Below are 17,692 nucleotides of genomic sequence, written 5' to 3'. Positions count from 1 at the left end.
TGTCTCAAACACAACTTGGAGAATACAATTCTGATACTGCTTGTGCCTTAAGAGTGAAGTGGACCTTGGAGAAGGGGAGGGGTGCATTTATTACATTACAGTGACTTGGAAAAAATCCTTTTATTAACTAATATCTAAATCCTAGTTTTTTCTGAACAATTGGAACATAAATTATTTTTTTCAGAACAGACATATGCAAATGCCAATTGATGTAGCACTACCTTTGGCATTCTGTACCCGTTTGAACTTTATGGCACAATGGTTTAACAGCTCTCGTGAGATAAGGCATCAAATAGATAGCATATCAGATGCTTGGCCTGGAGGAGAGAACAAAACGAATAAGTTAAAAGGAGACATGATGATAAACAAAATATTTCTTGACAATACAACAAATTCTTACAGCATTACACTTGACATAAAGCGGTGAAATACAGTGTAACATACAGTAATTTATGTCAAATAAAACGATTAGTTGTATTAATAATTTACCTCTGTCAGACTCTCTGGGTAGATAATCATTTCCCCCAATTTCTCTAGGTCTGACCTCTCCTTGTAAATGCTAGTGTAACAAAATAAGGCACAGGGACGATGAGAAAGGTTATTCATATATAAATATTGCACATGCATGAACAGTAGGTTTGAGTTTGCTTTTTCTTTACCTTTTAAGGATTAAGTCAAAGCGAGTCACAATCGCTTTCCCTTGCAGTGCCATGATGAGACAGGGTGCCGTGCAAAGAAGAGCCATCTTATAAGGAACCAAGACATGAGGATAAATCAACTGCTGATTGCTCCGTTAATATGAAAGTAAACTCTGAAGCAACATGTTTCAAAGAAATTCGTCTCACCCTCTCATCTCCAATTGATGACACTTTGAGTGTCTCAGTGATGTGCCTCCTCTGCTCATTATCCAGTACGCTCATCCTCCCTGCCACCAGATGGCAGCCTGACTTCAGCAGCTGCTCCAGCATGTCGAGCTGACATGGCACATCACTGAGAGGTGGAGCATTCAAGGGTATCAGCAGACAGGTTGTCTCCCAGAGAGTGCAGTGTATCGCTGGTACCAATAAACAAGCAAAACAGGACATTTGTTTTCTTTACAAAGGTTATCTGAGAGTCATATTTCAACATCCATTCCAGAGAAGTCCCAGCCAAAGTCACAATAAATGATTAAATGAATTAAAGGGACCCATTTTGCTTTAATAAATGATTGAACCATGCAATGTTCAATGCTTTGACCTTAACGTAAATTATGCATAATGACAGTCAGGAAAACTTGCATACCTGAGTACACCACTAATGCAACCTGAGTTTACAGTATTGCTCTATATATGTAAATAACTATGTTTATCTCAATAAAACCAGACAAGGAGTCCAAACCTCCATTTGGTCCTGATACTATTAAAGGTGACAGCGTTTCCTGGTCCACAGGGTCCAGTGTGAAGCTCTGCTCACGTTCCAAAGAGGCTAAAGGGTCTGAGTGCATGCTGAGTATCTACAAGAGACCAAGCACAAACACAAAATGTCTGTCTTTTATCAATCAAAAGTGCAGCCCAAGTACCAGGTCCTGTGTGTATGCGTGTATGTGTGTGTGTGTGTGTGGGAGAGAGAGAGAGAGACATAGACATACCTGCTCCTGTCTCAGTGTACTGTTCTCAGTACAGCAGAGCCCCACTGGAAAAAGACTCTTCACATCCTGAATTGCCTTCTGATATGATCCTGATCCTATAACATTGGTTACAGACGTTTTTTAAAAATACAGAAAGGCAAGTGTGTGTGTGTGCATTTAATTCACAAAGCAATTGAAATAGTTTTACATAATGCACTAGTAGTGTAGCATACATAGCAATCCAGTTCTTGAATGTGTACCAGTATGCAGTACGGGGCACAGACCACAGATGACATTGCATGAATGAGCCATACCATAATGGTTCCACTGAGATAGGGCCTCTTGGCCCAGCACATCCAGCAGCCTCCGCACAGCATTCTCCCCCTGGAGGCAGAGCGCCAATGAGGAGCCAGAACACAGGTACTCCACATGGGCCTCCAAGTCTGAAAGGTCCTGCACACAACAGTTCACAGTTAATACTGTATGATTTATCAAGACTTGCATTTTTGCATGAAAGGAAAGCTTATTTTTCAGATAGACGATCATTATCAGTTACACTTTCTGCAGAGAGTAGTGAGGTAGCATTGCTTTTGTCCAGGGTCACTACACGCAGGCCCACCAATGTGAGACCACTCAGCTGGAGTTTGTGGACTATTTTAGCAAGGGATTGATTCCAGATTCTTGGCTTGAGCAGGCACACAGTGAGCAGCATCTGTGGATCTGAGCAGGAAGTTGAATGTTCAAAAAAATATATTAATGGCTTGCCATATTTACATATTATAAATAACAACTCTGTAATTGAATTTTTTAAATAATAAAAAATGTTTATAACATCAACCTTGCAGCAGAATGCACAAAAACTCTGACTTAGATCATGGTAACATGTCAATATGGGTTTGCTACTATCATACACAAGCCTGAGCTGCATGAAATATAGTAGTCCCTCGCATTATGTTGAGTATTTGAGATCTGATTTGTGATATGAAGACATACAGATCTTCTACAATCCTGTGTGTGCTGACTTGAGCCTATGAGAGAGAAAACTGTGCACACTGAGTCAAAGCGAGTTTATCAGTTTAATTCCTCAGATTTATACAATGAAAAAAATTCACCTTGGTAAATTACAATATAAAAATGCAATTTTGGTTATTGTAACTATTATTCAATATGGGGTCGGTTTCCTTTTTTAAACAAACCTTTTGCACTGCAGGTTTGAGGAAACTCTAGAACTGGGTGTAAGCTGTGGTCTGTAGAGGATAGAAAACAGGTGATATGTCTTTTCCCAGTTAATACACACAAGACTATCTGCTTATTATTTATAATGTTTTATATAGCACTCAACCAACTTACCAGGCATTAATTCATGTTTAAAGAAGAAGAGAGAGGCTTGTCTTAAAGCCACTTCGGGTGTTGGTGACATCAGGACACTGAGGTCACCAGGGTAATCGTGTGGTAGGAGCTTCCTCAGTGAAGCAACAGCATCCGCTCGACTAAGAGCACACACTAGGGCAGGCGAGGACATCAGATTGTCAAGACTGTCTTGACATAGCTTCTCTCCCACCTCGTATGGACTCAGTTCCTGGGTCTGAAGTCGAGTCAACACAGGTAGCCACTTCAAGCCAAGCAGCCTGAATCCGGCATCTCGTCCATCACCTTTAATATACAGTATATATATAGATATATATGAATAAAAACATTGCAACTATTGAAGCAAATTAAGGGTATAATGATTCAATTCAATTCAATTCAATTTTATTTATAGTGTCAAATCATAACAAAAGTTATCTCAGGACACTTTACAGAGTAGGTAAAGACCACACTCAATGACTTATTTATGATTTACATAGACCCAACAATTCCTCTGTAGAGTACAGTGGCAACGAAAACCTTCCCTATAACAGGCAGGAACGTCAGACAGACCCAGCTCTGTGGAGGACGGCCATCTGTCTTGACCGGTTGGGGAGGAAGAAAAGGAGAGAGAAAGAGAGAAAAGACACACAGATGGACAGGGAGAGACAGACAGACACACTTCCAGAGATGCAAGCAAAGCCTAACAGTAACTATAATATTTATAGTAATGTGAATATGACGTATATGTTAAGGCAGTTAATACAACAGAATAGTAGAAACAAGCACAGCTAAAGTGACAGAATATGAAAATGATAATAATTATGGTGGCAAACATGATCAATGATGAGTAGTGGCAATAGCAGCTACAATACAGCTACAAATTTTATAGTTTATTAAACTAGTGATAGTATATATGAGTAACAGTGACAATAGCAGCAGGAAGCGTCATGTAGGACCACGGCAGCAAGCACCACCACGATCAGCAGAGACCTGCGAGACGACAAAGCACAAACAGCTCCGGGGAAGAAGCTGAATCAGTAACATGCATTGATGGGACATGAATGATTCAGACAGAGAGGAGAGAAGCTCAGAGTATCAGGAAAAGTATTATCCCCCGGCAGACTAGGCCTATAGCAGCATAATTAAGCAGAATAAAGTCTCATCGTAAGCCCTAGCTGTAAGCTTTATCAAAAAGGAAAGTTTTAAGTTTACTCTTAAATAAGGGGACAGTGTCTGCCTCCCGAATAACATTTGGGAGTTGGTTCCACAGGAGAGGAGCTTGGTAGCTGAAGGCTCTGCCTCCCATTCTACTTTTGGAGACTCTAGGAACGACGAGTAGCCCTGCATTCTCAGAGCGCAGTGATCTAGTCGGGTAATACGGTACTATGAGCTCTTTAAGATACGACGGAGCCTGACCAATAAGAGCTTTGTACGTAAGGAGAAGGATTTTAAATTCTATTCTAGATTTTACAGGTAGCCAGTGCAGAGAAGCTAATACAGGAGAAATATGTTCTCTTCTATTTGTTTTAGTTAGTACACGAGCTGCAGCATTTTGGACTAACTGGAGACTCTTAACAGACTTATTGGAGCAGCCTGATAATAAGGAATTGCAATAGTCCAGCCTAGAAGTAACAAATGCATGAACAAGTTTCTCTGCATCTTTCTGAGACACAATGTTCCTAATTTTTGCAATATTACGCAGGTGAAAATATGCAGTCCTTGTTGTTAGTTTTATGTGAGAATCGAAGGACATATCCTGATCAAAAATAACACCCAGATTCCTTACTGTGGTGCTGGAGGACAACACAACATCATCCAGAGTAACAATGTCTTTAGCTATTGAGTTTCGGAGGCCTTTGGGGCCAAGTACAATAATTTCAGTTTTGTCTGAGTTTAACATCAGGAAATTGCAGGTCATCCAGCTTTTTATTTCCTTAATGCACATTTGAAGTTTATCTAACTGATGGGTTTCTTCTGGTTTGATCGACAAATATAATTGTGTATCATCAGCATAACAATGAAAATGTATGGAGTGCTTCCTTATAATAATTCCTAAGGGAAGCATATATAAGGTGAAAAGAATCGGTCCAAGGACAGAACCCTGTGGGACTCCGTGACTAACTTTAGTGTGCATGGAGGATTTGTCATTAACATGTACAAACTGAGATCTATCTGATAGATATGACTTAAACCAGCTCAGTGCGGTTCCTTTAATGCCGATCAGATGCTCTAGTCTGTGTAGCAGGATGTGATGGTCAATAGTGTCGAAGGCAGCACTAAGATCTAGTAAGACAAGTACAGAGACAAGTCCTTTGTCTGAAGCTATTAGAAGGTCGTTAGTAATTTTCACCAGTGCTGTCTCAGTGCTATGATTTGCTCTAAATCCTGACTGGAAATCCTCAAATAACTCATTATTATGTAAAAAGTCGCACAACTGATTGGCAACTAATTTCTCGAGGATCTTAGAGAGAAAAGGAAGGTTAGATATAGGTCTATAGTTGGCTAGTACCTCAGGATCAAGACTGGGCTTTTTAAGAAGAGGTTTAATTACAGCTACTTTAAAAGACTGTGGTACATAACCTGCTGACAAAGACATGTTAATCATATCTAATACAGGAGTGCTAATTAAAGGTAACACTTCTTTAAGTAACCTAGTTGGAATAGAGTCTAGAAGACAAGTAGAAGGTTTTGATGCTGAAATAGTAGATGTTAATTTGTTAAGGTCGACTGTAGAAAAGCAGTCCAAGAATATTTCAGGTCGTACAGTTTGTAAGGTTCCTGGGTTTGATGAACAAATAGTGCCAAGCGAGTTGATTTTGTCTCTAATAGTTATAATTTTGTCATTAAAGAAGGTCATGAAGTCGTTACTACTGAGGGTTATAGGAATACATGGCTCAATAGAGCTGTGGCTCTCTGTCAGCCTGGCTACAGTGCTAAAAAGAAATCTAGGATTGTTCTTATTCTCCTCTATTAAAGATGAGTAATAGGCTGCTCTGGCATTACGGAGGTCCTTCCTATAGGTTTTAAGACTTTCTTGCCAAACTAAGTGAGATTCCTCCAGTTTAGTGGAGCGCCATTTACTTTCCAACTTTCGCGATATTTGTTTTAATTCACGGGTTTGTGAGTTATACCACGGAGCTAACTTCCTCTGTTTTATTATCTTCTTTTGATGATGAAATAATTCACTCACTTACTCATCAATCCATTCATTAAGTGTAGTGAATGTGTAGGCTGCTACGTGTATTTGACAGTGTACTTCAATTGTTTACTGCTACCTCCAGTTCCAAAACCCAGGACAGACTGTGTTCTAACAAATACAGTTGAACTTCACCCACCTTCTGGCGCTTCTGCCAGCACTCTGTGTAGGAGGCTGAGGCCTTGGCTCATGTCCTTCCCACACAAGGTCAAAATCACCACCTGCTCTGTGTCAGAGTTGGATGAACACTTCTGATGGGACAGGATGACACTGGAAGGATCTGGAACTGACCACATGCACCTCACTAAAAGAAAAGAAACATAAGAAACATGAAGGGAAACAGCAGAGGAGCATCTACTAATCAACCGACACTGAACACATAGTTCTTACCAAAGATATGGAACAGGTTACTGTTGTAAGGCACAGTGTGGAAACAGAAGCTTGGCTCTACTGTTTGAACATCAAGTCTGGAGTGGATGCAACTCAGAAGGTTGTGTGTCTGAAATTCTCGCATTAGTGCTGAAACAATATAGCAATTGCTATTATTTTATTAACAAAGAAAATGCAGAATAATTTATGTAGACAAATTATGCTTAAGATATAACTAGAGATGGAATTCTGACCTGCTGGCAGACTAACACTGTGGTGCACTGCATTTTCTTTCCTCAGTGACAACACCAGACAGTGAGCGGGCAGCTCTCTGTGATCCAGTGGACTACAGAACACAAGTGCCTAGAGCAAACAAACACAGGCTTCAAGACTGTGATAATAATAATAATACAGAAGTGCAATGAGATGTGTATTTTCTTAGACCCTACAACTGGAAAGTAGGCCCACCATTAGAGGTTGCACAATTACATCTAAATGTTCCATTATGACAGAAATGTCTTAATAAGAGTCTTTCCTGGATTTCAACACCAGCTCCAAGGTCCACCTCTACAAATATCTCTAGTAAATAGTGAAATTCCCTAAAAAGCAAATACTGTACAATATAAAATATATTAATCAATTTATTTACTCCGTTCGCGAGGTTCAATAGCATCTTATCCTTCTATTCTAAACTCATAATGAGCTTGTGTCTTGTAGTTGTACCTGCCGGTTGGAGAGTCCAAGGACTGCAGCTCCATCGCTCTGAAGCTGCAGCCTTTGCAGCCCCCACAGACTGAAGCCTCTGCACGCACAGACAGCCAGCACTTGGCTGTAGCAACATTGGGGCACAGCAGGCGACACCACGAGGAGTAAGTCAGCTATACAAGGAGGGGAGAAGCATTAGCGGCTCCACTCATGTAAAAATCTTTGACCCTTGCTGGAAACTAAATTTCTCTCAGGAAAGTAAAGATGACAGTGGACAGCAGTCAGTTTCCCCACCTGTGACAGTTTGGGCTCTTTGGTGAGTTACGGTACCTTTTGTTGTAGCAAACAGAAAGGAGGGTGATCTGTTTAACAGGGGGCCTCCAACTTTGTCACTTGAAGGTACAACTCTATAAATAAAAGTGAGGGGGACTGATAAGGGACTCAAATAAGTAAGTTCAGTTATAGAATGGCCCTCAATTTCATGAGTTGCACATTATAGAATGACATTTTAGCAACAAACCTATTCAGAAGCTGGTTGTGATTCTGTGCACTTCCTCCTTGAACTCTTCCTGAAAACCACAAGCACAGCTCCCTGTGGACCTGACTGACCAGTTGGGGGGAGTAAAACAGTGGAGGTTCTTGACCTCCGTAGTGGAAAGAATTGACAGAAGTTGGATCTGTCTTTCTGGGCAACAGATGATCTAAGGAACTAGTTAAATCTTTCAGCACTGAGTGAGCATGACGACCCCGAACAGCAAGGACAAGAACAGGCTGGCAGGTCTCATCAGTTCTCTGGAAAACTGGTACAGCACCTGTGAATCAGAGGGAGAGTTTACTACTATTTTTATTGAATGAGGACACTAACAGAGGCCTTAGGCCACAGTTGGAGCCAGCACGCACACCAGATGAATAAGCCAGAAGGAGAGATAGTGATTTTAAGACCAGATGGCTTCAGTTATGTCCTACCAGCACTGTCACTCAGGAACCCCTGTGGTGGATAAAGGAGCCGCAGACCACACACATCAAGTCCTGAGTTGAGAACTAGCTGGAGGGTGAAGTGTGTTAAGAGGGGATGTAGGAGGAAAGCTTTGCACCCCAGAGCAACTGATACCTGCAACAAAAATGAGAGGAAAAGTATATTCGGTTAGTACTGCTACGCCTCGATTTTAGTGCTTCTTAGGATCAAAAGACACACACTTTTGAAGGACAGCATGCTCACCTCTGTGTGCAGCTCTTTTGCGGTCTCTCTCCCCTTACACACACGCTCCTCAGTTTCCACTGTCTGCCAGTAAAACTCTGGACTCAGACCAAATATGCTGTCTATAACCTAAAATACAAAGCCATGGGAACAAAATGCAGTCAACAGAATGCAAAACCAGTGTTTGACAATATATGAAATCACACTCTCTGAAGCAAATAACCTTTTTGTTGGAGGTGGTGGAGATGAAACAATTTAAACAGGAAGAGGGCAGATGGATGGGTGAGGCGTAGGCTTGTTGGTCCAGCAGGGTTTTGAGCTGAGGTAGCCAGTGGGCGATTAGAGGGAGCGAGGTCTCAGAGAGGAATCTGCAGACATGGTCATAGAAAGGTCTATGGATGTCTTTGTCCTTTTTCTACAAAAAAAAAAGAAGAAGAAAAGCATCAGCACAGACATTGTAAAAGCCTAAAGAGTAAGTTTTTGTTCTTGTTGTTGCCTTTTCACTATTCACCCTTGGTGTATAAGAGTGACGAGCCACAGCTAAAACATGCAACGCCAGACCATCTTCTGTCCACAGCTGCTGAAGTCCCGCGACCCAGAACGGGACCTTTGCACCGACCTCATCTTCATCATGGCGTGGGTCTGGGCCAACCTAAAACACATAAGCAAGTGATCCTGAAGCATGAACTCGGCTTTGCAAATAACAAACGTTGGCACTCATTAGGAGAGATAAGCCACTGCCCACTCACCAAAGACAGAAACCAAGCCACCAAAGTGTTGTAGATGTCTGATTTGGTTGCAGCAGGATTCACATGTTTTCTCCTCCTGTGAGTTCTGACTCCAACTACGCCGGGACTGGAGAGTTCGACGATCAGTAGCATACGCCCCTTACTCTCAATATCTGCTGGTAGTGTACTGATTGGCTCTAGGTGAGATGCTTCCTGAAAAACAGGTCAGAATAAATGTAGGCCATTTTTTTAAGTACTGTAAATTTTACATTTTGTGGCACTTACAACGTCATAAAGAACACCAGTGCTTTCAGCAGCTGGCTGCATGTGATTGACAGATTTGGTTGGACGTCGTACTTCCAGTTGCTTAAGAATCTGCTGGTGTTGTTCATGTTGTAATGTCAGCTTAACTTGTTGTCTCTGTTTGTCACTAAGAAAAGCATTGTCATGGTTAAATATGTTTATTCTCGAAGATGTGCCAAATGAATAAAGAAAAAAATACATACCTCTGATGGTTTGGTTCTTTGATTGTACTTTGCTGAGGGCTTTCCATTTTAGGGTTTTTAGATTGTTTATCTTCCCACAGATGCCCTGACTCATTGCTACATGTAGTCTGTACTTGCTGGAGTAGCTTCTCTTTCAGTTCTTCTGCTTCATTCCCTGCTACTGAATATGGAGGATCTTTATAATCTTTGGGATATGTATTTCCATTTTGATTCATCTCCCTGATTTTCTGAAGCAACGTACTCTTGCCAGTCATTTCCCTGGAAGCAGAGAAATGACACAAAATGAAACAATGTGCTGGACTGAAGCATGACAAATGTTTCTAATGCAGGAGATATTCTACCTGTCCCCCTTCCGTGATCCAGAACACGCTTTAAGATTGGGTTTCTTTGCAGGTGGTGTTTCCTGGGGAATGTTTTGTTTGGACCGTGACTCCGATGAAAGATTTTGGGATGTTCTTGGTGGTTTTATTGAAGGATCGGGGCAACGCAGGTCAATATAAACAGTGGGGCATTCCTTGTGGCTCAGGTTCAGCTCTGCTTCCATCCTCTGTGATGTTCCGTTGGGTACATTATCCTGTCTGCATGAAACAGGTGATTATTATCATTGTCTTACAAATTTGGTAACAAAACTGTAACAGTGATATGACTTACCTAAGATGGTTTGGACGTTTCACAAGATCTGACACAGACTTAGATGACTGGCTCTTACAAAAAGCAACTAGTCTCTCCATTACATTCCCCTGGGACCTGTCCTTGTCACCATCTATGAACAAACATGGATGAATGGATCTCACACAAGACAGTAAATTTATAATGAAAATGAAATACATAATCCCCCGTAATTATCCATTAGCCCTTAATTGTTCACTATAGCTACAGGTGTGTGTGTTAATGTAAATAAGTAGATAATTACTTACCTGCGTGTGCTTTCAAAGGTTCAACTGACACACATTGTCGCTGAAGCAGCCCATCCTCTTTCAGATTTTGGAGGACATCATCTAAATCCCACTGGTCAAGCTTCTGAATGTTGAAACAAAAACAGTATTTTTTTATTTTGTTAACATGAAGGGAATACTTAACTGAATTTACCATAACCATAAGATTATCCCTAAGCTTTTTTTATTTTCCCAAACTCACCGCAAATGAGAGAACCGGAAACCCCTCATCACATTTTGTGTTGTTGTCCACATGTGGTTTTACAGGGACATCCACCTTGGCTCTGTTCAACTCCACAATACCTCTCACGCACACATCTGCCTTTGATGGGAACAGGAAACGCTTCATATTTAGTGTATGCTACTAAATGTGAACAGTGTCTGTGTAGTTCAATATAACCCACCTCGGCATCAGCATCAGCAACTATTTCATCCTCCAACTCCACACTCTCCTCTGACCAACATGTCTGAGCATCAGGTTTCAACAGCTCCTGGTTGGGAAATAGCATGCACACAAACATCAGTGATCAATGTTACCGGTTATGTTTGCCTGGGGGTCCTGACATTATAACCATTCATGAACACTCATGAAACTAGTTAGTTTAAAACTAACCTCCAGCTCATCATCGTCCATTGAAAAAAGGTCAAAATCTTTAGGGACCTTCAGGGAAAGACCAGCTGGTCTTTCATATATGGTGACAAGCTCTTCATTGTCTGACTGTAACGTTAAGAGCATAGAGGTTAATAGGAACCATTTTGTTGTTATTTGCAGCTGTGAATAAAGAAATAAATTGTGTTTTTGACAGCGAGCAGACGTGAGCACATTTTTAGATAGAAAAAAAAACAACAACATACTGGTGAAGAATCAAAGTCGATGGTCGGTATTTGTGGTTTCACCTTCTCCACAATCGAATCCCAACACGACGAATGATTCAGGTCCATGACTAGCGGTAAAATAAAGGAGCTTTCACGTTTACGTTACTGTGTATGTGCCGCAGTTCAAGCTCCTTAGTTACAACCACGGTTACCACTGGCAACGGAACGCTTTCTCTGTGCACGTGAGCTTCGTCAATAATGTTGCCTTCAGGTGCTGTCAGAAATATCGAAACTAATTAACTAACTTCAGCCTCGTTAAAAAAAAAAACACACAACACGACGCACAACGCAAGAACGTACATGCTTCGTACACTTCTGCTGGAACTGTTCATGAGACAGATAAAGAGACATGTTGGTGGATGTAGATTAGGCCCAGTAGTCTGACCAAATAACCCATGGGTTGTTGAAATGCAACTTGAATTATCGTATTGCTAAAAGGAATAGTGCACTCTTCAAGCTAGCTGGCTAACTTTTGCGCTAAATGTTGCAGGTGCTGCAATCTAACTGAAAGGTAACGTTGCACATATTATGTTCCTATCCAGGTATATATTTTCAGGGCATTGTGTTTGATATATATTATTCTGTAGACCCGAGGGTCTTCAACAGGGGGGTCTGGGACCCCCAGGGGGTCGTCAGAGATACTACAGGGGGTCCGGACAAATTTTTTGATAAGCTTTACAACGTTTTTTTCAATAATATGTCTGAAAATATACATTTATATAAATAGCAACACAAATAAATTAATAAATAAATAAATGTACACAACCTTGATTGGAGGCTTACCTAGGTAGCCACTAAGGTGGCCATGCACAGATACAATTGAGCTTAAGGATTCAATGTGTGTATGTTTAAAATTAACATATGATGTATAAAAATATGAATATGTTAATAATAACCACTGTAATATCTCAGTATTGTATGCACCATAAAATCCGTGTGTATAGGCTTTAGGCCACCCTAGCTGTTTAGCCGAATTTAATATGCAACTCCATTTAACTTAATATTTGTAGTAAGGGGTCCCTGCTTCATCTCTCTTTCAGCTAAGGGGTCCTTGGCCTAAAAACCATTGAAGACCCCTGGTGTAGCCTACATGGTTTACTATGTCCCCTGGATGTGGTAAGCTAATGTGGGTACATGAAAAAAACATAAACAAATCTAAGAACATGCAGTCACACAAGTTTGAAAACATTTATTGCACTAATAAGGCTATTTCCCAACAGTTTATTTTTACAGTGACAAACAGGGACCTTTACTACACCAAGTAATACATACATCTTGAAGACCATTTAGTGTCTAAGCTGTACAGATTTTAATTCCTGTCTGTAATAATTGCCAAACGTTTGTTCAACCACTCCAGTCACATAAACGATCAACTAAATTGGGATTTATACTGTTGCTTAATGTGTTAAACTTAGAATGTATTGAAATACCATTTCAGTTGTGTTGCTCTCAGTTTTGCATAAAATTAAAGAGGCATGGTTTTTCAACAGTTATTGACCTGCAGTCATACCCATTTTTATTGTTCCGAAATATGCATGACCAAGATATGTTAAATGGCATGAAAAGAGGTCCAAGATATATTAGAAATATATTGAAATATCTTAAAAATACATCAAAATGCATCCAAAAGTCCCAAAAGATCCCAAAGTGGTAGAACTCAGATCTAAGCCTATACACTACACATTTTACTCTCCAATGTCAATATGAATGATCTCAACAATTCAGTTTTTTTTTTACCACATCTAGACATTCACTACTAACATAGAACTCTGTAAAGTTGAAGCAAAATACATTGTTAGTTTTTCTTTTGTTCATTTATTTCACCCCTAAAACATTTTGAAGCCATTTATCTAAAGGCTACAGCTGATAACCATGTATCTATAAGTAGTACATTTGAAACAAGAACCTAAATCATGCAACAGACAAATTCCCTAAACTGATCGGTGCATGTTTGTCTAGCAGCTTTGGAAGAGTTCACTGTCAATATCCCGCAGGTCCTGACCAGCTAGACGTGGTGGGCTGGTGCATGTAATGTTGTTGTATATGGTGATAGTTGTGTCAGGCTCTTCACCCTCTGCATGGGTCTCCACTTGCCGAGGTATCACCAATGGATTCCTCAAGCTGTAGTTTCTGAGTGGGAGGGCACTGCAGTCACATTTCCACCGGTTCCCAGACAGCAAAAGTTTTTCCATACCCTCTGGAAAATCAGGGACCATGTTTGTCAAGGTGTTAGCTCTCAGGTCCAGATAGCGCAGCTTTGGGAGTAGCTGCTTTGTACCATTCTGCAAAAATTGTCGACATTCATTGTTGGACAACAGCAAATACTCCAAATTCTTTAGGCCAGAGAATGTATGGCTTGTAAGAACTTCCAGCTTGTTGAAACTCAAGTCCAGTCCCGAGAGGCCCACCAGGTCCACAAAGCTCTGGCGTTCCACCACAGAGATGTTGTTGTGCTGCAAGAAAAGCCTCCGTAAACCAGAGAGTCCAGTGAAAGCTTGAGTTGTGACCCTTGCCAGGCAACCTCTGTCCAGATGAAGGCTGTGAAGCTTTGACAGACCTTTGAACACTTGGTCCGACAGACTGAGAAAGCAGCTACCAGACAGGTTGATGACAGCCACATGGGAGAGCCCAGTGAAACTACCCACTTGTGCCTCCTGCACTTGGTTGTGCTCTAACTCTAGGACTTCGAGATGCCCAAGCCCTTCAAAGATTCTTTCCCCTAGGGCTCGGATCCTGTTGTAGCTGAGTCGTAGTTCTTCTAAGTACTGCAGATCACGGAAAGTCCTAGGCCTAATTCCAGTGATAGAGTTGTTGGAAAGACGCAGTACATGAAGACTGTGCAGGCCCAAGAAAGTATCTTCGTGGAGAGTAGTCAGTTTGTTGTTTGTGAGATCCATCCATCTAAGTGACTTCATTCCTACAAAGGCTCTTGGCACCACTGTCACAATCTGATTCTGGGCCAGGTAAAGCTTTTGCAATTTAGTGAGTTTAACAAACACATTAGCTTTGATGACCTTGATGTGATTTCCAGTCAGATCCAACTCTTTAAGCTCAGCAAGATTTTGGAAGAGCTGTGGCTGCAAGTAAGCGAGTCTATTCCCTGCGAGAATAAGCTCCCGTAGACCTTGCAGTTCATGGAAGGCTGTCTCAGGTAAAACTGCTAATGAGTTCCATCCTAGGTTGAGTAGCCACATGTGTGAGAGCCCTGCAAACAGTCTTTCTTCAATACGATTGAGTTGGTTGTTATGCAGACTAAGTGAAGCGAGGTTAGGTGTATTCTGGAAGATCGTACCTGGTAACCCCCGAAGACGATTTCGCTCAAGGTGAATGTGTGCTAGCGACCTAAGTCCTTTGAAAGCCTGAGGGTCAAGTGTCACCAACTCACCACTCTGCAGATTCAAAAAGTCCAGGTTAGAAAGGTCTTTAAAGGACGATGCCGGGAGAGAGGTGAACAAGTTGTCATCCAGCCAGAGGGAATGAGTGGATTGGGGCATGTCAGATGGGACATGGGTGAAGTTACGAGCACTGCAGTACATGTTGAGCTCCAAGCTGTAGTCATCATGCAGACAGGTGCATCCCTTAGAACATGGAATAGGATCTTCGGCCACTTTTTCTCCAGCTGTGTCAGGGTCTGGCAACACCAGTGATATGCCCAGTACCCACAACACCAAGAGTACAATGTTTTGCATACCAGCTGAGGATATAATATAAACATCAAAAAATTAATACTAAATTCAGTACAGAATATAGAATTCAGATCACATTTTTAGTGTTTTGATTCTGTAACGCCTACATTACATGGCTTACCTTAAATATGAGACGTCCTGATTTAAAGTGGACAGGCTGTGAAACACTGAATGACTGGACTTTGTGCAATTGTTTGTATGCTGAATGGAAAACTCGCCAAGCCCCCAAAGCTTTTTTTTTTTTTTTTTAAAGTTGGCTGCACTGAATATGTACAATTAACCCATTGATGTCCATTAGACTTTTGCTGAATTTTTCATGTACAGACACTTTGAGTTTTGTCATTATGTTTTCTACCAGCATTGACTTTGATCATCATTCAAAGCAAAAAACATTATCTCCTTAATACTGTTATAAAGTCTGTAAAATTAGAATATACTTTCATGCACTTTTCATTGCCAATGTGTTAACTATTCTTTAAGATTCTAAGAAATATATCTGCATGCATCTCAGTTATTCTTGACATATCTCACTTTTGCTATATTGCGAACCAAATGGCCTTTAGTGTTTACTAAAGCCACGGCCCTGTCACAGAGTGCATTTGCTGTAGATTTGAACTGATATACAGATATGGCAAAGGGATAAAATGAACCCCTTGCACTAGACCTTTGACTGAATTTATCACGTTTTATTTTTTCTTATGCTTTACATTTTCACAAAGGCAGGGATTTATGAGGAAAACTTGTAATTCACCTTTTGTGTCAAACTTGAAAGTGCATATTTCCTATATCAAATTTAGATTTATCCATCCCCTTGCTTTACCGCCTTGTTATAGTTCAATAAAATCAACTGTTTGCACCTGTGCACAATAACAACAGCTGTATGTAATGGACTCCATAAACTCCGTAATGCCAGTGCCATTTCAATTTCCTTCACTTATTTGACAGTGCAGGATGAAGTCAGTTCCAGAAGTCCATTTCCTAATCACATCCATGATTGTAATGACTAACTTTCTATTTACCCTTTTTCTTGGTATCTGGGTTCTTTTAGACAACCATGAACGGGTCATGCTCTAAAGGACAACCAAATCCAGATAACACCGTGTGCCTGCACATGCCTTTCATTGATTGACTTGCTAACTTTTCGATTCATAACCCTATGAAGAAGAATTATTATGTTAAATATATTCTCTTACTTTGTTATGTCACACAAATCTAGTTCTTCTAGATAGGCAAGATATTAGTAGGCAAGATATTATCACGTAGGCAAGTTATGAGATGCAACCTTACCCTCTGTAGTTACCTAAGGTTACACTCAGCAGAGTAACTGACGAATATTTTTTCTAATTATTTTGATTTTTATAAGTGAGAAGTTTTTTATTTATTAATTAAGGCTAATCCTACACAGACGATATGGGATGTATAACTGGATTACATTGGTGCTTTAAATCAATATTTTTAAATGTGTGACAAATTTATATAGAATAATATTTGTGTCACACAATTGGTACAGTGCACAGAGTAGTAATATTTGTGAGTATAAAGTAAAAAAGGAATGCATGTCATTTATTTTTAATGGCATGTGAAAAGACCAATGTGTCCTCACTGAAAATATACGTATGTCTTACCAACCAATCAAACTACATTTAACTGATCCTGTAGAAAATGGTGATAATTTCTGAGGAAATAGGGGAGATTATGAATTTTAATTTGTATTTCTCTTGCCAGTAGAGAGCACTGCTGGTCTGCTGTCACATCTAAGCCCAATAGTTTGATAGGCCTTTGTCTGTAAAGTGCTCTCTTAGCCTTCTATAGGAATCTGCTTTTTTAGTGATAAATAGAGTAGAAGACCAGAAGTGAAATGTAGATTATCTTAAACAAAGATCATACACTGAGTTCAATATTTTTGAGCAGCTGTTGTCATATATCTTGATGCCTTTTGACAAAGCATATAATGTAGGCCGCAAAATAACAATTGAGAGCGAGTCCGGCTGTTTTTGCTTAACAATGAATATAAAGTCATTTACAAACAGGGAAATAAAAGACTTCCGTTTTTACTGCTGTTTCATTCATACAATTGCCATACCGAATGGCTGCCATAGTGAGTTGTTTCATGATTGTTACTCCCCTGACAAACACCTCTAATTGGCTCTTTCCCGGCACTCAATCAGACACAAACGGTTTCCAGGTTTGTCAGTTGCTGTAGGCTTCCTGAGTAGAGGAGGAGAGTCTTAATAGTGAGCAGCAGAGCCTGCCGCTGTGCCTGTAAATGTTTGACTCGGCTGTGCCTTGCTTCCGGAAGGATTATTTCCTCAAATAATTCTGGATAAATTTTATGCTTCCTCAGCAGCGGAGAACAGGCCTCAAAGGCATGATGTCAATCTAAATTGGAAGGATTCATGCTGATCAGCGTAGAAACCCATCATAATGTCTCCTTCACTACAGCTCTGCAAATATATGTCAAAGAACTGTTGACATTGAAGCCCAGTGCAAACTTTACCCAAGACCAGCGCAAACTTTAGCACCTGTTATGTACATAA

General features: G+C 40.5%; 2 protein-coding genes across 2 annotated transcripts; both read right to left on the bottom strand.

The window, feature by feature from the left end:
- Positions 1-263: 263 nt before the first annotated feature.
- On the bottom strand, positions 264-11,535 carry LOC310959812 (dynein axonemal assembly factor 8; the record flags this gene model as incomplete). The annotated part of the gene is made up of 29 exons (XM_083931270.1): positions 264-317; positions 490-559; positions 660-745; positions 846-1,054; positions 1,378-1,492; positions 1,628-1,722; positions 1,921-2,029; positions 2,163-2,326; positions 2,957-3,259; positions 6,292-6,456; positions 6,543-6,671; positions 6,776-6,884; positions 7,245-7,399; positions 7,557-7,633; positions 7,747-8,038; positions 8,193-8,337; positions 8,446-8,553; positions 8,648-8,839; positions 8,936-9,076; positions 9,174-9,365; positions 9,438-9,527; positions 9,772-9,916; positions 10,000-10,236; positions 10,310-10,421; positions 10,576-10,678; positions 10,796-10,915; positions 10,998-11,084; positions 11,207-11,311; positions 11,449-11,535. 29 exons carry the CDS (start codon positions 11,533-11,535, stop codon positions 264-266), a joined length of 3,996 nt encoding a protein of 1,331 aa, XP_083787396.1.
- Positions 11,536-13,424: 1,889 nt separating this feature from the next.
- igfals (insulin-like growth factor binding protein, acid labile subunit) lies at positions 13,425-15,158 on the bottom strand (the record flags this gene model as incomplete). The annotated part of the gene is made up of 1 exon (XM_083931608.1): positions 13,425-15,158. The coding sequence occupies one exon, from the start codon at positions 15,156-15,158 to the stop codon at positions 13,425-13,427; it is 1,734 nt and encodes a 577-aa protein (XP_083787734.1).
- Positions 15,159-17,692: the final 2,534 nt, after the last annotated feature.

Source organism: Echiichthys vipera, assembly GCF_963691815.1.
Source record: "Echiichthys vipera genome assembly, chromosome: 17".
NCBI lineage: Eukaryota > Metazoa > Chordata > Actinopteri > Perciformes > Trachinidae > Echiichthys > Echiichthys vipera.
Note: the sequence above shows the minus strand (reverse complement) of the source record. Positions and strands in the feature narration are given on the sequence as shown.